The sequence below is a fragment of the Peromyscus leucopus genome, chromosome 6, assembly GCF_004664715.2.
Source record: "Peromyscus leucopus breed LL Stock chromosome 6, UCI_PerLeu_2.1, whole genome shotgun sequence".
Taxonomy (NCBI): domain Eukaryota; kingdom Metazoa; phylum Chordata; class Mammalia; order Rodentia; family Cricetidae; genus Peromyscus; species Peromyscus leucopus.
Window position 1 is genome coordinate 52,552,640 of NC_051068.1, and position 26,873 is coordinate 52,579,512.

A 26,873-nucleotide genomic window follows, 5' to 3' on the forward strand; every position below is an offset into this window, starting at 1 on the left:
GCTTATCTATTGACTGTTCAGCATTTTATTAGACCAATCAGGTATTTTAAACAGGCAAAGTAACACAGCTTCACAGAGTTAAACAAATGCAACATAAAAGAATGCAGCACATTTTTGCATCATTAAATTAATATTCCACAGCATAAACCAATGTAGCACATCTTAAATTAATATTCCACAACGGTAGACTACTTCCAGAGAACAATGACAGGTCAAGAAGCCAAGCAGGCCGGGCGGTGGTGGCACATGCCTCTCGGGAGGCAGAGCCAGGTGGAACTCGAGGAGTTCGAGGCCAGCCTGGTCTCCAAAGCAAGTTCCAGGAAAGCTACACAGAGAAACCCTGTCTCAAAAAAAAAAAAAAAAAGAAGCCAAGCAGGTATTTCCAGACTGTTGATCTGCCTAAATCATAGTAGAGTTCCTGGGATTCAGCTTTTGTGGGTAGTCACTCATGTTTGGCCGGGCTATTCAGTGGTAGCCCACATACAATGTCCATACAAAGGCATATTAACAGCCCTAAAAAGAAAGGACTGATTTCCTTTATAAACACAGTATTTTAACAGTGATTTTCCAACTACGTCCCCTAGAGTTTTAATAGTTTGGCGCATGCATAAAAGAGAAGATAAACATATAGTGACTCACATATTCTAGTATTATTTTTTACACTTTATTTTTAAAAACATACATTCTTGCACATGATAAAACTTGAGACACTCTTCTAACTGAGATATGCTGGTCCATTTATATGAATGAGTTCATGAGAATAAGAAAAATAAAACAAGGAGAAAGAAGAATGGTATTAGCTAGGGGTTAATAAGAGGATAATGAATTATGTTTAATGAGAATAGAATTTTGATCTAACAATATAACGTGCATTCTAGAGACAAATGGCACCAATGTTATATATATTATGAAAGTAAACAGTACCACTGAGTTGTACACTAAACAGTCAAAAAGTAAATTAGTTATTTGTGTTTTAGAACAAAAAAAGACAATACAAAAATGTCAGAAAGAAACTGAAATTAGAGATAAGTCTTAGAAATTCAGGAGATCTTGCTATTTTTATGATTTGTTTTCCAGACAAAATTAAAAGTACCATCATACAATGCTTAACTGATGAAGTGATTCAGAGACTTACTATTTGTGCATTAAAATGAACAATGATTTAAATTCTTAACATGATCTTCCTTCAGTGTTATTATTATCTTTTTGTAATTTCCTGATCTTTTCAATTATGGCAGCTCACACAACTTTAATACTTTCAGATAACCAAAGGGAAAGTTTTAGTCACTGAACAGAATTTCCCAGTCTTTTAAAAATAGTGGCAGTTTTTACAATTGAGTTAGGATTTGACTAGGGTGGCCCAAAAGTCATCTGATTCCCGATGGTAATTTACCTGTGAATGTTATGCTGGAACATGAATGGCTGCATCCTATGCTTGGTGAAGGGTGTGAGTCGAATCTTTCATTTGTATCAGGAGCGAAGAACTTCTCAAGCCCTTGATATCGTTCATTTATAGGTTTTTTTCTGAGGGCTATTTCTTGTAACAGCTAGAGAACAACATTTAACAGACTGTTTATTTTCTAGCTCAATATAACAAAGTCATGCATTCATTCACTGAGCAACTTACTATGACCTTGACACCAGCTCTGCTGTGATAACTTTTATACTATAATAGAGAAACAAAATAGTACAGTGTTTAGATCCAATTGGATCCATGAAAGGTAAAGCGGTAATTATAAGCTGAAAGTTGTCATTAATCCAAGAAGGTTGAAAGTTTACAAAATAAAACATTTTTTCTGTCCTTATTCTTTTATTTTCTTTCCTTACTACAATGGTTTTCTGCCTTCCTAATGTTGTGACCCTTTAATACAGTTCCTCTTGCTCTGGTGACTCCCAACCATGAAATGAATCTTTGTTGGGGATTCATAACTAAATTTGCTACTCCTATGAATCATAAAGTAAGTATCTGATATGCTATCCTGTGAAAAGATCATTTGACACCACAGGGGTCTCAACATACAGGTTGAGAACCACTGCCTTAGGACACTTCCACATAAACTATGCTGGAATGAGGAAACTCTTACATAGTCCTCTGAACTAGTGTCTCTGTTTATAAAAATAGTTTTGAAGATGAAGTAAAATTCCAATGATAATAAATCTGACATAATGTTGAACATAGAAGAAATCCAAGTTACTAATATACACATCCTAAAACATGCAAAACTGAGGCAAGAAGAAAAGAAAGTAACGTGGTGATGATGTAGCTATAATCTAGCAAATCTAGACTTTGTGGCCTTTGGATTCCATGCCTAGACTTACTCTACCACCTGGGTAACTCATTGTTTATCACCTTGTTTTAAAACAGTTCATGTCTGTGAATATAATACAAAAACAAAACATGAGCTAGACATGCTAGCTTACACTTGTATTCCCAGCACCTAGAAAAGAATGGACCAAAAAGATTTCTATGAGTTCAAGAGCAGTCTGGTTTATATGGTATCTTAGTTAGATTTTCTATTGCTGCAGCAAAATACCATGACCAAAAACAACTTGGGGAGGAAACGGTTTATTCAGCTTACACTTCTAAGTCAAGGTTCACCATCAAAGAAGTCAGGGCAGGAACTCAAGCAGGGCAGGAACCCGGAGCAGGAACTGATGCAGAAGCCGTGAAGGATGCTGCTTACTGGCTTGCTCCTCATAGCTTGCGCAGCCTGCCCTCTTATAGGACCTCCAGCCTAGGCATAGCCCCACTCACAACGGTTAGGCCCTCCACCATCAATCACTAATTAAGAAACATCCTACAGCGAGGTCTTAGGGAGATATTTTCTCAATTGAGGTTCTCTCCTTTCAGATAACTCTAGCTTGTGTCAAGTTGACATAAGACTAGCTAGCTAGCACACCTAGCCAGATCATTTAAAAAAATATGAATCCCAAGAGGAAACAAGTAATTCATAAGTAAGTCTTCTAGATAGAATTAAGATGCATGAGAGTGATTAACAGTATTTAACAATTCCTGGTTCAATGTTAATTAATACTTAAAAATACATTGTTCCAAAAGGTTAACTACCACACAGTGATTCTTATAGCTCCAAAAATAATTTACATATCACATTTCAATCTCCTAAAATAAGTCCGGCAACCAGTAATATATGTCATTGAAAAATCCTAGTCTACTCTCTAGGACATTGTTTGTGGCTCTCCCAGATATTGGTCATTGCTAATGATGTTCATACATGAATTATGCTACCATCAATCTAAAAACTTTTTAAGTTCTGAGTTTAGAGTTCAGAAATTTATAATGGTGATATTTTGTTTTATGATTTTTTTCTCAAATTCACAGAGTTTACTTCTGATAGTTTCAGAAATAGAACGACCAAGGACCTCCAACTAGTCCATTTTCATCCCAGTGCAGCCCCACAAACCTACTAAATAATTCAGTAAGAAATTCTTTATGAAGACTGAAGTCCAAAATGAATAACCTTACTTTCAATTTGGCTATCAAAAAAAATCACAGCCAAACTTGCCCCCACTTCCTGAACTTAAATTGTATTCTTGAACAGAGTAGACTTCTACATGATTGCAGGTAAGTGAATTGTTTCCACTTTGCCAAAGGAGAACTTAAAATCAGTTTGGGTATTTGCATTAGGGATGAAGAGAGAGTGAATTCAGCTTTCTCAATGTCTGAAAGCAAGAATTCATTCTTCAACTGTGAAGCACCAACTCTTCTGATGTCCACCCTCAAACACTCTCATTATTGAACTGACTCCTAGAGGTAACTTCCTGCTACTCAAGTCCTTTGTACCAATAATCCAACTCACCCCAGAGAATAGCCTAGTCAGATCCTGAATGAAGGTGCTCACCCAATGTCCTGGCCTCTCAGGTTGAGGCTATGACTAGCAGAAGCAAATTCTATGAAGCAAATTACACTGTTTTATTCCATAGTGAATAAAACTGAAACACATTATATGTTGTTTACCTTACTGACAAACTCCTAGGGAAAAGGTTATTTCTTTTGCCTTGGAAATATGAGATCAAAAATACAAGGCTCCACAAATGAGTACTTTATTGTTCATGACATTGGCTTATACTATGCCCTAGAAGATTGTGGATAGTTTCTGATTACTTGAAAATAGATAAGGGATTATTAGTCTATGTGACCAAATCAAAATAGTTGGGGTAGCAGATTCTTTGAAATAACCAGATGGCTAACACTAAAAAACTCTGAGATCCTCTGTATATCTGTTGAGCAAAATTTTATAAAATATGCTGAGCACCTACGCATAAAGCAATTTTGCCTAGTGATGATAAGTATTACCACTTTAAGAAAAGCACACATTCTTAAGAGTAGTAATAAGAGGAATCCAAAAATACAATTAGTAACATTTAAAGGTTTTATTTAAAATTTTTGAATGGTTTAAAATTGGATATATGTAATATCTGACTTGGTCACACAAGTTAATATCAGTAATTTAGTTAAAAACATTGTAGACCAGGAAAAAAAAACTTCATGTTGTATTTTGAGTTACGTTTATGCTAACAAATATAGTTACATTTCATCTTAACTACTATATTATTTTCATTATGAGAGTTACCACAAACTATTTTTTTCAAAATGTCTTATTTTTAAAGATTTATTTATTTATTGTGTACACAGAAGAGGGTACCAGATCTCATTACAGATGGTTGTGAGCCACCATGTGGGTACTGGGAATTGAACTCAGGACCTCTAGAAGAGCAGTCTGTGCTCTTAACCTCTGAGCCATCTCTCCAGGCCCTCAAAATGTCTTTTATTAGAGTAATGGAAAATGCACTTTATTAATCATTCAATGAAAACAATTTAGATTTCTCTTATTATATCTATTGAGTATCTATTCTTCAAAGCCATTTGATTGACTTTTCATAAATAGGTCATTGGAATCAGTTCACCATTATTTTCTGATTTCTGAGTTTATACTCTGAAAAATAGGGTTTTTCAAATTTCTCTATCAAAGGTACACTGGTCCTAGGAAGTAATTAAGGAATTTTATCCCTTTTTGTTTGCACAAGAAATTGAGCAATTAGATTAGAATATAAATTACTTGATGATTTATTGACATTGACCTGCAATCTTGCATGTCTTTACCATGAAGGAAAACTTTTTACAGAAAAATAAATGCATTTACTATCAGTTCAAATGCTTTCATTATGTCTTCATTCATTATTTTGTTTCCATAATAGAATATCACATGCAAGGCAATTTGTAAAGAAAGTGAATTTATTTTGATTTTTGAATATTGGAAAGTCTAAGATCTAGGCTCCATGTCTGTTAAGAGTCTTCTTGGTCTACCATCCCATGGAGGAATGTGCAAGGACAGAATGAGAGCAGGCCAAACCTACTATTGTAAGAAGCCCTGTCAAATAGCATAACTACTTCCATAATACCTGCCACCAGATATTTTTAAGGAAAAGCACACACGCTGTGATCAGTGCTTGTTGTACATTCTACCTCTTGACTTTAATACTTCTTGCACTGGGGATTAAGTTTCAAACATAGGAACTTGGGAAGAAACAAGTAAATCATGGCAAATGGCATCTGTCTCTTTAGATTATTAAATTCATTCACACTAAATTTTCATAAGTCATATTTATAGAAAATCTCTGCCACTTTTCAAAGTTTTGAATCATTTGAATAATACATCAATGTAATTGCAGTTTAAAATTATATCATCTCTCACTTTCAATTTACTACATATATTTTTGTACTTTTTCTTCCAGCCTCTACCCAGAATTGGATCTTATTAATCTTTTTACTTTAATAATAACTTCTAGTTTTGTTGTAACATCTCTTTCTGATCATCACTGTTTCTTTCTAAATATATTGAATTTAGCTTATTATTGAATTTTCATTATTTTGGGGCCATGTCCATGATTCATTGATTTTTGATTTCTTATTTTCATTCATAGATTACATATGTTCTTTTACTCACAGTGGCTTTGTGCCCTAATAAATGTCTCTTTGAGTTTAAAAGTATTTGGATTGAAAATGTGTTTAATACACTTGAACCTTCAAAATTATACTTTATCTGGGTGTCAACAGCAACTGCAATACACTGCAGATCTTACTAAGTATTCCAAGACAACAAAAATTGAACTTGACAATTTTTGAAGAGACCATCTATATACATTTTCTAATAATTAGTTTTTCAACTTTATACATGAAATCCTTTCTGAGAAGAAAAAGGAGTCTGGGAAACAGAGGCCAAGAGAGAAAGAAATCAGAGGAGTCTAAGATTTCAGCCATCTGTGACCCTTTTGTGTTCTTGTGGATGCTGTCAGAAGGCAGCAGACATTTTGCTCTGAAAATTGGCTTTTTTTATTTACAAATGCAGATTGCCACCATCTACATCAGCACTCTGAGTCATTTTCCTCTGAGCTTCCTGAAGGATAGATCAGATCAGATTCTCCCCATTGAATTAGCTTTCCCTAAGTGCAGGATTTCTCCCCTATATGAATAGATGTGTCAAACCATCTTTACAGTGAGCTATGGAAATTGGGAAGATAAATTCTTGCCTTTTCTCTTTGTTGAAATCCACACCATAGCAACTACTTTCTTTACTAATGTGGTAAGAAGGCAAGTTCATTTGAAGTGAGTCCTTATGTGGAAATGGATTGATGCTTGTATGTCTGTGGTTATACATATACAACATATACATGTACTTATACATGTATATTATAGAATGCATTATACTCTATACTTCATAAGTGAAATTTATTTGAAGCCGGGCGTTGGTGGCGCACGCCTTTAATCCCAGCACTCGGGAGGCAGAGGCAGGCAGATCTCTGTGAGTTCGAGGACAGCCTGGGCTACCAAGTGAGCTCCAGGAAAGGCGCAAAGCTACACAGAGAAACCCTGTCTCGAAAAACCAAAAAAAAAAAAAAAAGAAATTTATTTGAAAAATACCATTATTCTTGATATGTGTATGTGGTGGTTCTTTAGTACAATTTGTCACAGAAAAATGCTTGTTAAAATGACATTCATCTTATAAGATTTAGTCCTATATAAGCCCCTAGTCTCTATTTCCATATGAGTCATGCTTTAGCAATAATGTAATAAAACAGCACATTTTAACTTCAGTAGAAAACAACATTTTAGTGTGTACTATATTAAAACATCATTTTCTCAAGAACATCCTTATAAACTGACAATATAATAAATGTCGTAGTTATTTACCGGTGGTGACTTTGTAGTTTTTGAATCTTCTAAGTTTGGCCTCTCTTTCAGATTGCTGCATTCCAAGGATGTACTGGTGTCTTGAGATGAATTCTCCTCAATGAACGATGTATCTAAATCTACAGTTGTCAAGGAACCCTTGCTCCAAAATGACGTACAGGAATCACCAGAATTTTGGTTGTTTCCTGGGTCTATATTTTTTTCTGCTACATTTTGTTCAAAAAAACTGGTTTCTTCTATTTTTTGGAACTTATGAGAATAAATACCAGACTCCACAGTATTGCCAAAATCTGTATTTGAAGATCCTGTTGTTGAAAATACATATTTAACAAGATATTAGTACATTACAAATAAATTGATGAAGTTGTTCACAAACCAAAAGTCCAGTGCTTAAATTTTTAACCTATAAATATTATTTTATCAAAATGTATTTACATTTTTCCATATTTTACCTGTTTGGTCCAAATTATGAGAGTACATGAAGAAGGAAGTCAATTAAATTTAAAACAGCATCAGTGAAGGGTAGAGAGAAAGTGTGGCAGAGCCATTTGCTGTACTAAGGCATAAAATGAGCAAGACAGTGTTAGTCATCACCTTGCTATGTCTGTCCCAAGTATCCTCATTCAGATCACTGGTTTTCACTGGGATGAAGACCAGAATTATCACCATTCTGCTTTAAGACAGTCAGTGTATAGCTCAATCTCCACCAATTAGACACCGAGGTGAAACTCCGAGAAAAATATTTGTTATCCCCTCCCATCAAACGTGTATGTGACTAATGTGAAGTCCATGTGGCAAAGCACTGAGCAAATTGTTCTGAGGATTTAAATTACTGGAAGACTTTTTCTACCAAGTTCCTTTCACTATAAGGCATATCAAACATTATTTATATTGGATAGTGCTGAAACTATTCAACTATTACTTTCTTTCCAAAACACCTCTATTGCTTGATAGATTATGTAAAATACTGGAGACTTTGACTAAGACTTCTCTAGTGTATATTCTAGCTTATAGCCCCAGAGTGTTGCCTGCTCTTACCAAATATTTATATAACTTGGCAATTACACATGGTATTTGGAAATTCCCCCTTCAAACTGCTATAATTAATAAAATCATTAATATTATGAGAAGCAAAGTAAATTTATTGATCAGATATTTGATTCTATAAGAAAGTCAGCATTTTGGAGCCCTCTACCTATGATGGGACACCTCGTGCAGCCTTGAGACAGGGAAAAGACCTTGGACCTGCCTCTACTGGATATGCCTCCCCATGGGAGGCCTTGCCTTCTTGTAAGAGGGAGTGGGGGTGGGTCTGGAGGGGGAGTCTGGGAGTTGTGAAGAGGGAAGAGGAGAATCTTTGATTGGTGTGTAAAATGAATGAAAAAAATCTTAATAAAAAGAAAGAAAGAAAATATTATAACCCCCAAAGAAAAATTTAAAAAAGAAAAAGATGAAGAAAACAAACAAACAAAAAAAACAGAAGTCAAGAAGGCTATAATAATATTGAAAGGTCAATAATAATGCTGTGCTTGTCTCTTAGAAGGATCCAAATACAAAAATATCTGATTTGTTAGAATAAAAGATAGCCCGTGCCTTGAAAAGTATACAGATAATTTGAATAATGTATTGCAAGACTGAAAAATACAACTGCTGAGAATATTTTCATCATACTCTGTAATAAATACTGTTGGGAGTACAATAGCAAAAGTGAGGCAATGAGAGAAAACATTTGGGAAAACATTCCTGACAAAGAGTATTATCCAAAATATGCAAAGAATTCTTAAGATTCTTTAATAGCAAAGCAAACAACTATAATGGACAAAATGTGAACAAATATATCATTAAAAATGACAGAGAAGATATATTAGAGTGTACTTCTAGTCTATACAATAATCTGGTTTAAAATCCCAGCATCAGACACACGCGCGTGTGCTCACACACACACACACACACACACACACATGCACGCACACATGCACGCACGCACACACATACAAACAAACCATATACAGATAGTTAAATAAATATATCAAAAATGTTAAATATATGATTTCACTAGGGAGCTGGAAATTGAAACAATATAACAATATCAAGGGATAATGAATACTAGTACAAAAAGAATTTTCTTTCCCTGTGGAAATGCAAAATATCTCAGTTACTTTCATAGAAATGTTTTGGTTTAAATAGGCTCATCATTTGCACACTTTTTCTCCAGATTGTTTGGAAGGTTATAAAACTTGTGGCAGACAGAGCTTTATGGGAGGAAGTACCTCACTAGGGGTGGATTTCAGGTTTTATAGTCTGGCCTCACTTTTTGTTTTTCATCTCTGCTCCCTGTATATAAATGAAATGTGAGGATTCTGCTTCCCTGACCACTGAGGATCCTGCTGCTATGCCTTACTTGACACAATGGACTGTATACTTTCTGTAACTGTACTCTAAAATAAAACCTGTATGCCCAACCATCTTTGAGTCAAGGTATTTTATTACAGTAACAGAAAGGTAATTCATATATGGGTTCTAGTATAAGCTATATTCATAATTGCCAAACCTTGGAAACCAAGAATATTCTTCCATCGTTAACTGGAAAACTGAATAAATTGAAGTTCATTCGTACTGGGGAATATTATTTAACACTAAAAGAAAAGTGAACCTTTTGGTGTGGAGTGTTGATCGTGGGGAATGGTGTGTATGTGCAATTGCAAAGAAAATACTGGAGGGCTGTGTAATTTCTGCTCAACTTTGATGTAAACAAAAAGCATCTCTAAGCAATAAACATGTTTAAATGTCTTTGAAGTAATACACAGCTACTTATGTTCACAATTTTCTCCAACACAACTGAAAAGTGGCTCGGTATTAGTAACAACAACAACCATTTGTGCATTCAAAGGGCTAAGTTGCCATGTGTCTATGTAGTTCATATGGGCCAAGCCAGTTGGAAAATGTTGGGACAGGGTAGGACTGGTATGAAGCCACCAGTCTTCTTCCCCTTAGGCTGGCCAGTCAGGTTCTTATCAGATTTAAAACAGTTATTTTAAATAATGCCCTTGGGTATCACTCAAATTCTCCAGAGAATATACTTTCTGCTTTCCTGAAAAATCTTAGATTTATAAAATACAGTATTTGAAAAGAAGCTTAAAAATCATTTAGTAACTAAATTGCACATTAGTAAAAGAAAGTCAGAAAAAGATGATGGCATTTCAAGGTGACACAGATTGAGAGGCAGATATGGAAACCGAATCTGATGACCAGGTCAGGACACTTCAGTGTGTATCTGTAGATAGAGATCTTCAATAATAGGCCAGGAAAAGCCAAAATTTTCTATACAGCATTCAAATCTACAAAGTTCAAAAGAACTATAAGGAATGATATCACAGAAATAAAAACTGAATGATTTGTTGGGCACAGGACTTATGCCATATAAACTTCACATCATATGGCAAGCTATTTAATTGTATGTAAAGGCAATGAAACACTGATCAGACTTTCATCACAAAGACCTCCCTTATGTAAACTTTAAAATGCTAATTTAGTCCATAATAAACTTTATAGAGCACCACATTTGCTTATAAATACAACACTTTTACCTACTGGTTAAAAAGATTATTTGCAAGAGAATTATATGTTCTCAACCAATTTTTTTTGCAACTATCAATTTTTCTGGTTTTATAATGAACAGAATAATAAGCACAATGTTCCTGAACAACTATATCTACTAGTCTTATTAAACTACCAACATTCATTATTAAGAGATATTAAGTAAAATGTAGAACATCACCTTTGAAGTCATCCTTATGGTATGCAGAATTCGTTCTCAAACAAAAACTTAAGAGGTCTTTTGTTCCCTTGTTGAAAACAAGGTGCTGATGGATGTCATTTTCGAGTGGAAAGCAATTCCGATAATCAGGAAATGTAGAACTTTGTGTTTAGGGACAAGCACAAAGAACGAGTTAAAAGGAATAGTCTCTGAAAGTTCTGGTTTATTAATTGCATACGATTATAATTTAAAGCCCAGTGGTGGTGGCACAAGCCTTTAGTCCCAGCACTTGGGAGGCAGAGCCAGGAGGATCTCTGTGAGTTTGAGGCCAGCCTGGTCTACAGAGCGAGATCCAGGACAGGCACTAAAACAACACAGAGAAACCCTGTCTCAAAAAAAAAAAAAAAAAAAAAAAAACAATAAAAGATATTATAATGTTGGTTTTAAATTTAAACATAGTCTACACAATATAAGCTAAATTGTATTATGTATAAAATATATGACATAATTAACTGCAACTATATTGCAAAATTTTAATAGAAATTTCCTACTTAACAAAATGTTGATATGTTTGATTTCTGACATCTTTCAAGAACATTGAAATTTGGTAGAATTATAATCTCAGTATGTCATGAACATATCTGTGCCCTCTTCAGTGGTGAAAGTTAAAAGCAGTATATAGTACTACATTACAGTTGCCAACAATGGGTATTATCTACATACACAGCTGAACTGTCACGTTCACTACAGACTAAGGAATACCTGATTTTTATGTAAATTCTATATTCATAAAACTCACAGATTACAGTTAACCAAAATATCATCTTAGGTCACTCGTGATTAAAACAAAAGACAGAGATGGTATAGTTCTGTGGGTACCTTCAAGTCCATGCTGTGAGAGTAACGTCAAACCATAATGGGTAGTTTTCTTCATCAATCCTAACACTTAACACAGGGGTCAAAGGAGACATGGGATAATGTATATTAAAGAACAAAAACAGGGGACAGTAAGATGATTCAGTGGGTGAGAAGACTTGTCATAAAGTCTTAGGATCTGAGTTCCATCTCCAGAACATATATGGTAGAAGGAGAGAGCCCAGACCTACAAGTTGTCCTCTGCGCTCCACATGCCAGTATATGCCAACAAACACATACACAGTACACAGAAACTTAGATGCGCAGAACAATTAGCAACTTAATCACTAGATCTTTTTAGGTAGCAAGCAGGAGTATCATTCATTTCCTTAAGGAAACACAGTGGGAGGTATTAGCCTCTCAAGGGCTGATCAGAAAGCTATCTCCTATCAAAACCTCCCTACCAACATCACAGTACAGCTGTGTATGTAGATAATACCCATTGTTGGCAACTGTAATGTAGTGCTATATACTGCTTTTAACTTTCACCACTGAAGAGGGCACCTTTGTTGTTCAGTATTTGAAAACCTGTGTTCAGACAAAGAGCTGCCTGGAGTTCCAGGGTGTCACTTAGACTCAGAGCTGCTGTAACACACTGGGAAGGGCAGAATCTGATCTGAACAAAGTACCAGTCAAGGATGCACTTAACTGAAGAAGCTCCATCCCACTGTGGAGTCACATTGAGCATTTGCCACTCAACCCCAGGAATTCAAAAGTTCACAGAAAGGGGGTAATATTTAACTTTACTAACATAAAAATAGATTTTATTATTCATCTGGAAATGACAAATAGCACAAAGCTGTTACAAAGTGAACTACTATGCTTCTTTTCCCAATCACGTATTAGGCTTCGCATAGAGAGCAGTATTAGACTGTGACGGGGAGGTCTCCTGAACCTAATCATTTATATAACTTCTTATTTTAGAGTTCAGAAGAAAGTACAATCAAATAGGATCTTTAGAGAAAAGAGGGTTAATATAAACTATATGTGACTTGGAAAACTACTTCGAATGATGAGAATCACTAAATTCATAAGAATATATAAAGTAATACAAATATTAGACAAAATTGCAACTTTATTTTATAAATATGTAAAATATAACGTGTAAAAATTCCTGCATGACTTAAGTAAATTTAACATTAGAAACCATTTAAGCACCATGAATTTCCCAGCGAGAGAGATGGATGATATTTTCATGGCTGTATTTTAGTTGTTGTTATCACTTTTTGTTATACTATAGATCAGATCAATCCTATGGCCTCATGCATGCTAAGCAAACACCCTACCTCTCTACAATGGCCCTGCACTTTGTGATTGGTGTTTACAGAGTAACCAAAGTGAACGAGAAATATCTTACCTTAACTGACTCTCTGCATCAGCTAATTCAACTCTGTAAGGCACAGCATTCTCTGGTTCTTCACATTCTGCTTTGTGAGTCTTATTAAATACATGTTACATAATATTAGTATCCTCAATAAGTTCACTAGTCAGTTAATTGTGGGTGATATTTATAATATCTTCCTGCAAATGACTTTGTAGTTTGTTATATCATACATGTTCCACACAAACCAAATTCAACTGTTCTTCCTTGAGGGTACTAAATGTTTTATTCAATTTTTACAATTGTCATTTTCTGGGGCCGATAATAGCAACTTATGTAACAATTGTCAATCCCAGTAGATTAGTGACTACCACTTTTCCAGCTTTCTTACTGTCATATCTCCAGCTTATTCAAAGAATCAAAATTGTAATGAATGTTGTGTGAGTATGTGTGTGTGTGTGTGTGTGTGTGTGTGTGTATGAAAGTGTATGTATGTATGTGTAGTAGACTAATATCTCCCACTTATATAGAGAATAAACAAAGCATTAATAGAAGAAAATAAAGCTATAGCAGCTATCAATCCGGTGACCATAGAAGAAAAAAGAGGTAGGCTCTACATTCTTATGAATTTCTAAAACAGACATCCAAAGAGGCAGAATATTTTGGGAAAAGTGGTAATTCAACTATTAGGTAACTAGGAAGGCAAAAACGCAAGGACTGAATCACATTTGAGTCATTTGGATTGAACTGTTTGGCTATCTCTGGTTCCATTGTAACTTCCAGCAATGTGGTGACATTATTATAAAAAAAAAAACTTTCTTAAATCATAAACACTGTTTTCCTTTAAAGGGAAATAATATTAATGATATTCTAGAAACTACATTTATACCTAAGTATATTTAAATAAGATTCCATGTAATGAAACTGACCTTTTTGTGAAAGCCTGAGAAAATTAAGAACTAAAGAAACACCAAAACTGTACTCTATTAGCTAATACAGCAGAAGATTTTCTGACATCCCATGATGCATGCTTCCAAAAAAGTGGCAAAGTTTAGTTAGCATATACATCTGCTCTCTACAATAAAATTTATAGTTTTATATTTATCAACAATCTGGAATCCAAATATAAAATTCTTAATTGCTGATGAATTTTTAGCAAAATCTTACTGGTAATAATAAGAAAAAATCACTATTGCACATTTTCTATGTTAAACACTTTGAATGATCATTATATACTTACACCATCCAGTTCTACTATTGTTAGAGATGGTGGAGGCCTCTCTATATTAACTTTTTCTACCGGCATAAAAAGAGGTGGATATTGTACTTTGATCTCCTCAACTAGGAAGTAAAATTGGAAAACAATATTAGCAAAGAACATATCTGATAATTTGCTTTCTAGAAATAATACTGTCAACAATAAAAGAACAGTCTTCCATGAATCAACACAAAGATGGAAACACTACCAATTCATTCAGTTCAGGGAAAACACACATTTTCTTGCATGTATCTTTTAAATGAAACTATTTAAGTTAAAGCAAGGTACTATAATAAATAAATAGAGATGGATTTTTAAACTCAAGATCAGAATGATATATGGACAAAAGCTAAAAGCATCTCTTAATAACTGCTTATATATATAATTTTAAAAATAAGTGTTAAAAGATCTAGTTGAAGCTCAACTGACCATCACTATCTGCATCATTTTCTTCTGGGGAGCTCTGTTCCTCCATAGTAGCTTCACAGGAATGTGGGAATGTATTTGGTAGTATGTTCCTAAGTTGCTCCTGTGGAGTTCTGCAAACCAACAAAGATGCAATTAAAAGAGAAAACTATCAATGCAACTTCCCCAGACTAGATATTTACTTGTCAAGTGAGAATTCAAAATTAATGATGAAATTTTGAACAAAGCATTAATTCACAGATTATTACGATTAACAAAATTCCAATTTAATGAAATTTGTTAAATCAATTCCACATTACCCAAGGAGTTTTCCAGTTGCATACTATGTTTTGTTTAAGATGAAGACCAAAGTCACCATACAAGTCAATATTCACTCAGTCCAAAAAACATGCCATGCTGTTAACAAAGCTAATTTGCAAGTGTATGTTTTATCTCACATATGGCACTATGTTAATGAATTCTAAGGCATCCTGGGGGCATTTATCTAAACTTTCAGCACACCAAGAGAGTGGTAAAATGGGGTCCCATTATAAGAATGTGAGATGTAACGGCTGTGGCATCTATTACCTAATTAACATCTAGGATGGCTGCAGCCTGCATCAAAGGGAAAACATGAAACTTGAGAATTCTCAGAGTTCAAGAGTGTGTATTTAATTATAAAGAATGTTCAGAGATTTATGAGCAAAAAAATCATTTTTGAGTCAAATGTAAATAGCTACACCACTCACATATTATGCAAGCTCACACATTTGCCATATAGAAGACAAGACTGGCTTACGGATATTGTTAATGTCAACACAAAGTTATATATTTGCCCATTTTTGCTCTAACTACTTTTGGTAGATTCAATGCTATTAAGCATTTGATTAAATAATCTTTACTATGATGCTCATTTTTAAAGATGAAATTGAGTGGGAAGAGTTGAGAACTTACTTGTTCTAAGTCACTTAGGCAGAGAACACAGCAAGAGCAGGAATCTGAGGACCTTGCCTTCTTAAGCACACATTCCTAGCCATGTTCTCATTTGGCAGTAACTAGTTTCCTACTTGTAAATACACCAGCTGTATTTTCTACTATATTGTACAAATCACATAACTATAAAATATTTGTATTACTAAGCTTTACATTTAAAAAAAATCTTTTAGAGAATCCTCCCACCCAGAGTTTAACTAAGTGATTTATATTTGCAGATGATAGTATACATAAGCAACCTCAAAAATTCTACAGGGAATTCCTACATCTGATAAACATGTTTAGTGAAGTGGCTGGAAACAAGATTAACTAAAAAAATAAAATCAGTAGCCCTCTTATATACAAATGATAAATGGACTAAGAAAGAAATCAAGGAAACAACATCCATCATATTAGCCACAAATAATTTAAATTGTATTGAGGTAACTTGATTTTTGACAAAGAAGCCAAAATTATACAATGGAAAAAAGAAAGCATCTTTAACAAATGGTGTTATAATAACTAATAACTGGATGCCAGCCTATAGAAGAATGCAAATAGATCCACATTTATCACTCTGCACAGAACTCAAGTCCAACTGGATCACAGACCTCAACATAAATCTAGCTATACGGAACCTGATGGAAGACAAATTGTGAAATAGCCTTGAACACATTGGCACAGGAAACAACTTCCTGAATAGAACGATAGTAGCATAGACACTATGTCCCCTTCCCAGGGAGATCTCCTGAATGGACTGGAAGTGAGTGGGAATGGGAACATGAGGGATCAGGTTGGGGATGGACTAAGGGGGAGAGTGTTGAAAGAGATGCCTGGAAAATGGATGGGCATTTCACAGTCGGGGAGAAACCTGATGAAAGGGAAACTCCAAGGATTCCCAGTTAATATTTCTAGCAATGGCAGATACATAGCCTGAACTAGCCATCTCCTGTGACCACGGAAGATTTCCAGTGGAGAGATTGGGACACAAACAAAACTATATAACCTTAGATCTATAGTCTGTCCTGCCTATGGGATGTACTGGGGTAAGGATGGCACAGAGATTATGAGAGTGTCCAACCAATGACTGGTCCAGCCTCAGGCCCTTGGCCATAAGAGTGAGCCCACCCCTGACAATGCCTAGGGTTCCAATATCCAGAGGCTGGATAGACCAGAGACCTAGGGTAGAACCAAACATGGTTAGAAAAAAGTGTCAACGTAATGTCCCTAGGGTAGAACCAAACATTACTGGCAAAAAAGAAAAATGTCAATGTAATGATGCCTAACGACATTCTGCTATATTCATAGATTGGTTATTACCCCAGTTGTCATCAGAGAGGCTTCATCTAGTAACTTATGGAAACAGATACAGAGACTCACAGCCAAACATTAGGCTCAGGAATCCTGCTGAAGAAAGGATTGTACGAGCCAGAGGGGTCAAGGACATCATAAGAAAACCTACAACCATGGAGCCTTCATAGGACTTGATCTCTGAGTATCCTACTAAAGAGGGGGAGGAAGGATTATATGAGCCAGAGGGGCCAAGAAAATAAAAAAAAACCCACAGACACAACTAACTGGGCTTATAGAAATTTGCAGAGTTTGAACGAACAACCAAGGAGCGCATATAGAACCAACCTAGGCTCTGTGCATATATATGATAGTTTAGTAGCTTGGTCTTCTTGTGGGACTCCTAACAGTGGGAGCAGAGGCTAACTAATGCTTTGGCTGGCTCTTAGGAACCTATTCCTCATACTGGGTTGACTTGCCCAGCCTTAAAACAAGGGGAGGTACTTAGTCCTACTTCAACTTGATGATCCCATGCTTTACTAATATCTATGGGAGGACTGCCCCTTTCTGAACAGAGAAGGAGAGGATTTGAGGGGTGAGGGAGGGAAGATGAGAGGTGGGGAAGGGAATGGAAACAGAAGAGGGAAGGGAAACTGCAGTCAGGATGTAAATTAAATAAATATTTTTAATTAATAAAAAAGAATAATAAATAAAAGATCAAAGAGAAAATGGCATTTCATCACCAGAAACTGTTTCATAACTGGATATTCCTCTATTGTACTAATAACTCCCTCTCCACACACATAAGTACAAATACACTGTTATCCAAGTACTTTGTGAAACAAACTGTGTTTTCATCTTCATGCTATAATTAAAGACTTACAGAATCCAGATAGCAAGGTTAAAGTGTATGAGCACTACAGATTAGTTATTCTAAATTCAGTATTAATATATTGAGAAAACTTATGCCAACAAAATTTAAGTGCTTTGCCCATGAATAAGCAACAGTTAACTGTACACTAAGTCCTGACTTCTGCTATTCCAACCCTGGCACCCCCCACAGAACCATGTCATATAAATAAAGATGAAAACACCTTTTATAACAGTAGTCACCTCTTCATCTTCTCTTCTATAAAATGTAGCAAATTTTTATTGAAATAGTTTTGTTCATGCCTGTGTGTGTGTGTGATTGTGTGTTTTGTATAAACAAGTATATGCTTCTGTTTGCTCATGTATGTCGGGTGTGAGAAGGCCAGCCATTCACTGGTGTCATTTTTCAACTGCCCTCCATTTTGTTGTACATAGTCTCTCACTGGCCTTGACCTTGCCTCTTCCTGACCTTGCCCAGTAGAGGCTAGCCTGTGTAGCCAATGAATTCCAAAGATCTGCTTGTCTCTGCCTCCATGGCACTAGGATTACTAACATTTTATACTATGCACAGCTTTTTTTATGTGGTTTCTGCAGATTAAATTTAAGTTCTCGTGGTTATAGCACAGACACATCACAGACTTACTTATGTATCCCTCATACTCAAAATAATTTATATCAATATTATTAATATAAATCCATTTAAATAAAAAATAAATCTGTCCAAGTTCGTATAGCTGAGTTCCTAGCCACTGCAGAGTTCCTATCCACTGCTATTATTGTATTTAGCAATTTTCTAAACACAGATCTCTTTATCCATAGATTACTTCAGCCCTCATTCTTTATCAGAAAAGATCCTTTGTACAGTGAGCAGCTGTTAAAAAAGACTCAGCAATGGACGAAGTGTAGAGACTAAGTGCCTGTGGAGTGCTTAGCCATGAGTGGGATATCTACCATATGGTCCCTCTTCCCAAGGCTAAGAGAAGGACATGGAAGAGGAGACAGAATTTAGGGGAAACTGGGAAGAAACAATGTATTCTAAGGATGACAGGGCCATTATATACACAAATACAGGGTAGCTGTGGTTGTTTACATAAGAATTGTATAAGATGAAACTAGTCAACATGCCAGTTGGGAAAGAAGATGGCATGGGAAAGGGGCATAGTATCCCTACCCTAACTGATCAACTATTGAAAGCTGATAGTAGCTGTTGGGGGGGGGGTTAGTTGGTTTTCTTTAGGGATGTGGTCCCTGGTAGTCTGACCACGCTCCTGCAGATGCCCCGCCACCCCACCCAACACACACACTCATTGGGTCAGCACTACTCAAGCAGAAAAGAAGAAAAATAACACCGTTCCTTGAAGAACTCACTTTTTAAATGCAAAAGAACTAGAAAATCATCAATGGAATAGCGAAGTTGAATTATGACTAGGCTTAGAAAGTAGTTGGAGACAGAATACCACGCACAAGAAACATGTTTGAGAATGTGCCAAAGGTGAAATGGGCTACCTCACAAAACAGGTTTTTTTTTTTTTTCCTGTGATGAAGCACGGGCCTTGGGTTCACTTCTCACCTGCACTCTAGAGAGTTTCTCCAGCATTTTGTCCTTCAACATGTGAATCAAGGCCACTATCACAGCACCCATGTCACTTAGGAGGCATCGGAACTGTGGAAACTCTGTGCTTAGCATCAGACCTACTAAAGAATGTTTTCCCCAACCCTTAGAAAACTGGAAGAAACAGTAAAAGTGTGGGCATCTCTACTGTGTAACAAATTGAACTTCTGCCATGCCAGGCCAGAGACTCTCTGGGCATATATGTTGTTGAAATTCCAATGATGATAGCATCTACTTGTCTATAATGTTGATTTTATATTGCAAGTTTGATTTTTTCAACAAATTAAAAAACCATGTATCTGACCATAGGTCTTTGAATAAAATAAACTGATTAGAATTAATAAAAGTATAAAATAAAAGATCTAATTTATTTTAAATTAATTTAAAAGATGTTTTAATTTAATTGATTTATAAAATAAAGCCTCAAATATCTAAGCTAAAACACAGCAAAGTCTATTTCTTTTTTGAGGGTTTTTTTTTTTTTTTTTGGATAGGATTTCTTTGTGTAGCCCTGGATGTCCTGGAACTCACTCTGTAGACCAAGCTGACCTCAAACTCACAGAGATCTGCCTGCCTCGGCCTCCTAAGTGCTGGGATTAAAGGCATGCACCACCACCCCAAGCCAGGAAGTCTTTTTAAAATAAATTTTTACTTATTGCATGCTTTTGTTATTATTCTTAAATCCCATACTTTTATTTGTGACTTTCTCCAGATATATATCTTTTTACATTTCTAGATTAAAAATATCATATATGTGTTTATATATAAATATAAGGAAATAAGATTGTTGCTAATATAGTCAGTCAAAGCTTCATAGGAACTAAAATTGCTTTAAAATTAGCTATACAAATAAGAAATATACATACAAAATTACTTCATAAAGCCATGCTGCCCAAACAAGAAACACAAATAACTTCTACTTCTTAACAAAGAATAATATTAAAATTTCCCTACATACCTTCTGTGTTTTTTAAGCCATAATTTTTCCATGTAGGACAGACTGTCTTCTGTAAATTCAATATTTATTGGTTCTGTCCAAATTTTCAAATTAGTTTGTACTTCACATTCTTCCACTGAGTCTATAAAAATAAACACTGCACATAATTAATGTAGCCATGCCTATCAATTATCATATCTTTTCTTTAGATAGCCAATTGTTTGTGGAGATCAGTTCTCTGGTACCTATCCCTAAAATTATATTTGTTATTGCTATGTTATGAACAATGATAGTAATATAATATCAAGTGTAAGATGTAAATAATGCTAAAGGGTCTCTAAAACATTGGAATAAGTGATTCTGTGGACAATATCTTCAGAATTTCTTGAAACAAAGGGATCTTATAAATCTAAAGCTTTCTAAAAGCAACATTTTCTTAAATGAGGAAGGTAAATACAGTCACTGTGCACTCCATATGCACAGCAGAAGCATGTACAAACTAAGGTGTATATTACAGCCACTTCTCATATTTACACATTATGGGTAATAGAAAATAAATAATTCATAATGAATTATATCTTATTCAGAATGAAGAGAATATTGATTCCCACAAACTTTTGCCTTTGAAGTCATGTGCACCCAAATGCTATTATTTCTAAAGTACCACAAACTACAAAATTACTCAGAGCTATTTGAAAGCGATGAAGCTTCTGAGGGAAGAGAGCCAGTAATTCTGGGATTGTCAGCCTTTCCAACCTCCAGATACAGCCTCCCTCTCTAGCTTGCAACATCCCCCAGGATAAAATGCTAGAAAAAAAAATAAGAAAAAGAGGTGTTAAAGATTAAAAACGAAATTTTTAGGGAGTCTAACACTTATCTGGTCCTAACCTCATCGTGCAGACTCTAGCCGTTAGGGTCCAGAAACAGGCAAATGACAGCAGCTGAACAAGTGAAAAAAAATAGTTACTCAACTTCTATCCTCCCAAGAGTATTGTAGTATTGAGGAAAGGGGAGAAGAAATCTTGACAGTAACAACTAGAATCTAATAAATGAAAGAAGCAAAAGAATAAAGAATTAAGAATCTGAATTGTGAATATGAACATATGATGGAAGGGGCGGGAGAGATGTGTGTGTGTGTGTGTGTGTGCGCGCGCGCGCGCGCGCGCACATAAAGAATTGAGACAGAAAAGCTGAAGGGAGAAAGAAGGAAGGGAGCATGTAGGTTGGTTCTCAGAGAGAACCACCTCTGTGTTTGAGAAATGACTCCCAAAACTGAAAAAAGAACAGGGGGCCTACAGGAAGTACCCTGTGGCCCAATCTCAGGAAATAAAGGCGAGTCCTGACTTGGCTTATCAGTTAAGAGGTCAAGTACAAGGGCAGGAAGCACCGCCTCCCTAGGACTCTACAGCACAAGATCATAGGCGGCTAATGGCAAACACATGATTGCTGGAAGAAGAATCTTTAGCTAAGTGTGCATTCAGCAAGGTACCTCGTTTAAAATCATGCACGCTAGTCAATTCAAAGACATCCCGCAGAATTATGAGGTGTGGCTTCCTCAAGGCCTTGTGAATTGTCATTTGGGCTTTGCTTGCCTTGTTTCTGGCTCCACAGCCTCCTTTTCTAGGAATTTTTCTTTTTTTCTTTCCTGGAACTCACTTGGTAGCCCAGGCTGGCCTCGAACTCGCAGAGATCCGCCTGTCTCTGCCTCCCGAGTGCTGGGATTAAAGGCGTGCGCCACCACCGCCTGACTAACCTTTTCTAGGAATTTTTCTAACATCCACCTCATTGAGATCACGGGCATTTTCTTTACTCCACAGCACAAAAGTCTTAAAGTAAATGGATGCCTGAAGCATTTGAGGATCACTCAGGAGAACAGAGGCAAGGAACCCAAATAAGCCAATGGGATCATCTCAGCAAAAGACGTCAGAGAGAAAAGGGCATGGGCTCACATAAAAGCCCAGGGCTGACAAAAGCACCTAAATGAGTCTGTGGATGACTAGATTGAATTAAGGTAGAAATCAGTGACCGAAAAAGCTGGAGAACCTGGAAATTCAAAGCAAATTGACATTGATGCACTAAATGGCTACTAAACACAAAGATATTTAATGTAATTTGTAATAAAAGGTATATATATTAAGCATAGTATTTATCTCTTTTTTAAGCAAAATTGTAAGTATCTGAAAATATTAAGTGTTGGTGATAAGAGGAACAACAAAAACTCTTACACACTTCAGATGGAGTGCAAATTGTTGGAAGTACTTTCCAGACTAATTTGGGTTTATCTAGTTTAGTGGAGGACATACATTCCTAATAAGACAGCTGTTCTACTCTCAAGTATTAGCATCCCTGGAAATATGTGAAGGTTGAACTGCAAGACCTGTACAAGAAAATGTATAGTAGTATTGTTTAGCATGGTCAATATGAGAAATGACCCAAACTATAACATTTAAATTGAGAAATGGTGGCATATTCACATAATAGGAGATTAGTAAGCACTGAAAATAGGTGAATTACAATCATACACATTTTCATACATGAAATATGGCACATGGTAAGAACACTCAATTCCAAGGATGTAGCTGCACTTTTATCATAGTACAACTGCCTTGATATGAGTCAGTTTCCTGAGGATACCATAGTGATAAATAAGGCTTACTAAGAACATTTACTGTGGACAGCATAAGAAAATCTGTATCTGAAATGTGTATTTTCCCATGAAGATAAATCACTGCAGCTTTGATGATTAAAAAAAAATGTTCAGTATAATCATTCTTACTGTGAGATAGTTGTTTCCTGATCAACGAATTAGCCTCATAACATCCATCTAATGGCCAATCAATGTCTATGAGTAGATTCAAGGAAACAAACGTGTTGCAGACTACACAATGCTACAAAGTCTGAGAGAGATAATGTAAGTCTGGAATTAGACAGTGAAGGAACATCCTAACCCTGCCACATGAACTATAGCACTATTTCTGATTATATCTAGTAACATAAATAGAAAAAAAATATTTAGTTTGTCAAGGATCAACACACTAGAGCTTGTAGCCCAAATCTGACCTATCATTTTCCTATGACCGAATTTCTGTGTTCATAAATACAAGGTTTTATGTCAACACAGTACACTCATTGATTTGTCTGTTGTCTATAACCTTTTTCATACTCTATTCAGAAGGTTGACTAGCTGAACTTGCTTACAGCAATTGTTTATGAAGCTCTGAAGTAGGTCAAGGGCTTCTCTTCAGTTACAAATAGTGTGGTACTTTTTCTAGTAAAGATACAGAATCTAAAAAGCAATTGTGGTTAATATGATAGCTTCATGGAGCTTTAGTCATCCTCTGAATATTATCTTTTGCACTTAATAAGCATTGATTACAACATTGTTCATAATCCCCCAAAACATAGTTGCTTCAGGCATTTCATTTTAGTATATAAAAGCTTGGGGGATGTGAGGAAACTCTAGGATATTGTACTTGTGTACTAATGTATCAACTTTTATATCTCCTCTAAAACTTAAAATGCACGATTCTTTCAATATTTATTTATAAATAAATAAGGAAGTATTTCCAATGCACCTAATATGAAAAAGAATTAAAATAGCTGAATCTTTCACTTCATGTGTAATAAACCATTATAAACTCAAAGATGGTCCTGCCTCAACTTGATATGCCTGAATTTGTTGACTCCCAATGGGAGGTCTTACCCTCTCTAAGGAGCAGGTGAGTGGTAAGGTCACGGGGAGATAGGGAGTAGTGGGAGGAGGGGAGAGAGGGGACCTGTGGTTGCTTTGAAAAATGAAAAAATAAAAAAAAAAAACACAAAACACTGAAAGTTGGGATTTAAGTATGTTTTTGAAGTTCTGGGCATTGTCTTTTCTTCATTGCATATCTCGGTTACAGTCTACTCATACAGAGGCTATTTGCAGGTTATTATTGCTGTGATGAACCAAAAACAATCTACAAAAGAAAGTGTTTATTTCACTTACACTCTACTGTTCAGCACTGAAGGAAGCAGGAGCTGACTGATGTAAGAGACCATGAATAAATGCTACTTAGACATTTGCTCCTTATGGCATGCTCAGCCTTCTGTCTTATAGAACCAGCTTAGAATGCCCCCACTCACAATAGGCTGGGCCTTCCTACTTCAATAATTGCAGTGGGATGTCTTTCTGTATGCTGTGAATATGTGTTGCTCTTATTGGTTGATAAATAAAGCTGTAATGGCTTAGAAAAGCAGCTTAGAGGCAGGCAGGAAATCCAAGCAGACAGACAGGAAGGGAAAGGAGAGGCTGAGAGATGCCAGCCTGCCTCCCAAGGAATAACATGCCAGCAGACCAGTAAAGCCACAAACAAGTGGCAAAACATACATTAATAGAAATTGGTTAATTTAAGATATAAGAGCTAGCTGGCAAGAAGCTTGAGCCATAGGCCATCCAGTTCTAAATTATATAAGCCTCTGTGTGTTTACTTGTCTGAGCAGCTGTGGGATGTGCAGGACACAGGAAAACTTCTGACTACAAATAACTAATTAAGAAAATGCCCTATAGACTTGCCTTACAGTCCAATTGTAATGGAGGTATTTGCTCAACTGAGGTTTGTTCCTCTCAAATGATTCTAGCTTGTGTCAAACTGACACAAAAACTAGCTGGTACAGTTTGCATGAATATGTCATAAAGAAACCCATTATTTTATATGTGAACCAAAAATTCAAACTAAAAAAGAATGTGAAGGGATTTTTTTTTAAAGGAAAGAAAAAATATTGCAAACAAAAATCTATCCTTCCTATGAGGATCACTGTGGTTATATATTCAACCTGTAAGTTATGGTTTCATGGTTTACATGGAAACATTTGCTCTCCCACCCTCTCAGTTCACAGTGCTGTTTTAGAGGCTGTGCAATTTGTGGAGGTTGAGGGCTCACTGGAAGAAGTAAATCTCCTGGATGCATACTGTGAGGTGTGTAGGCATTCTGCTTCCTGTCCTATCTCTGCTATCTGTTCTACAGTGATGTAAGAAATAAGGAGCCCCACCATCTGCGCCTCTGGCATTGAAGCCACCTGCTGTTGTACTCCCATATCTTGATGGGCTGTATCATCTCCAACTGTGAGGCAAAATAAATTGTCCCTCCTTTAGGTGACTCTGCCAGAGATTTGGTCACACTGAAAAGAAATGTTCCTGATCTAATACATATAAATGGTCACTTGCTTTCCTGCCACACAGACTCCCCCAACTTGATATATTGCAACAATAGATCTAAAATAGAATTATTTTCTAACAACTGCTTCCTTTCAGGAAAAGAAAAGCTGAGACTTCAATGCTCCATTCAACTGATGATTTGAATTTACATAGAAAACCAAAGTAAACATCCCCCATGGTCAATCCATGCTTTATAAATATTAAATAACTCACCACTGACTGCCTAGTGTGTACACAAAGCTCCCTTGAGAAGCTGTAGCAAATTGCTCTTTATTATTTTTAAGCATTGCATTTGTGTTGCCAGGAGTGGAAAGAAATGAAGATTGCTTTATTTTGTTATATGAAGGTTTGAACAATGCCCATACCTGGTTTTATTGCATGTGAGTTCTGTTGTGTGTTTTCCTCCTGATGTCCAGCTCTCCACTGATTTAAGGCTTCCCGGAAGGACTGGGCAGATGCTTCTTCATCAAAAGTTGTTTCATACAAGGGATTGTATTTTGAGTTTGCACCTTCTCCTCCTTCTGTTGTTCTAGTTTCTACCTAAGCAGTTAAAAATGTAGCAAAGAGTGTTTATTAAATTTCCTGTATCTTATAAGAAAGACATAAAAAGCAGAGATATTTAATTCAGAATAATATGATTTTGTGTAACACTCTTTAAAACTCCATTGGTAGTTATGAATTGTCTGCTCAGAAGTTAATAATGTAAGAGCCTATAAAGCCGATGACTTTCTCCATTTTATCTCTCACTGCTCTTCCCTCTCTACAGCTATTCCAGGTATGTACACATTATCTATCCTTCCTCCTTCCTTGATCCTCTGCTCCTTATAACCTTCTCACATTAGAGCAGATTTTGTGTTTAGGAGGAAGGGTCTAATTCTCTATGTAGCCAAGACTGGTCTCAAATTTGAGATATCCCTACTGTGGTCTCCTAAGTTATGGGATTATACCAGTTAAGATGAGTGTGTGTGTGTGTGTGTGTGTGTGTGTGTGTGTGTGTGTGTGTGTGTGTTCAAATATATATCCCTTGCTCTCGGTGTGTTCAAAACCATTTGATTCTTTGAAATTCAAAGTTTCTCTTGGGACCTAAAAGTGCCTAAAATACTTTCTCCTTCCTTGCCCTATACTGTCATCT

General features: G+C 35.9%; 1 protein-coding gene across 7 annotated transcripts in view; it reads right to left on the reverse strand.

Annotated features, from left to right (window-relative positions):
• Zbbx (zinc finger B-box domain containing) overlaps nt 1–26,873 on the reverse strand; it is a 101,449-nt gene that overhangs the window by 19,524 nt on the left and 55,052 nt on the right. For 3 of the 7 annotated variants that reach the window (XM_037206667.1, XM_037206663.1, XM_037206668.1), the window contains 8 exons: nt 26,107–26,281; nt 20,569–20,704; nt 14,891–15,000; nt 14,444–14,544; nt 13,240–13,319; nt 10,989–11,128; nt 7,211–7,521; nt 1,394–1,547 (listed from right to left, as the gene is read on the reverse strand). In XM_037206667.1, coding sequence (XP_037062562.1) covers nt 1,394–1,547; nt 7,211–7,521; nt 10,989–11,128; nt 13,240–13,319; nt 14,444–14,544; nt 14,891–15,000; nt 20,569–20,704; nt 26,107–26,281 — 1,207 coding nt within the window. The remainder of the gene's footprint in view (nt 1–1,393; nt 1,548–7,210; nt 7,522–10,988; nt 11,129–13,239; nt 13,320–14,443; nt 14,545–14,890; nt 15,001–20,568; nt 20,705–26,106; nt 26,282–26,873) is intronic. The other 4 variants (XM_028867194.2, XM_037206666.1, XM_037206665.1 and 1 more) reach the window with 3 other exon arrangements.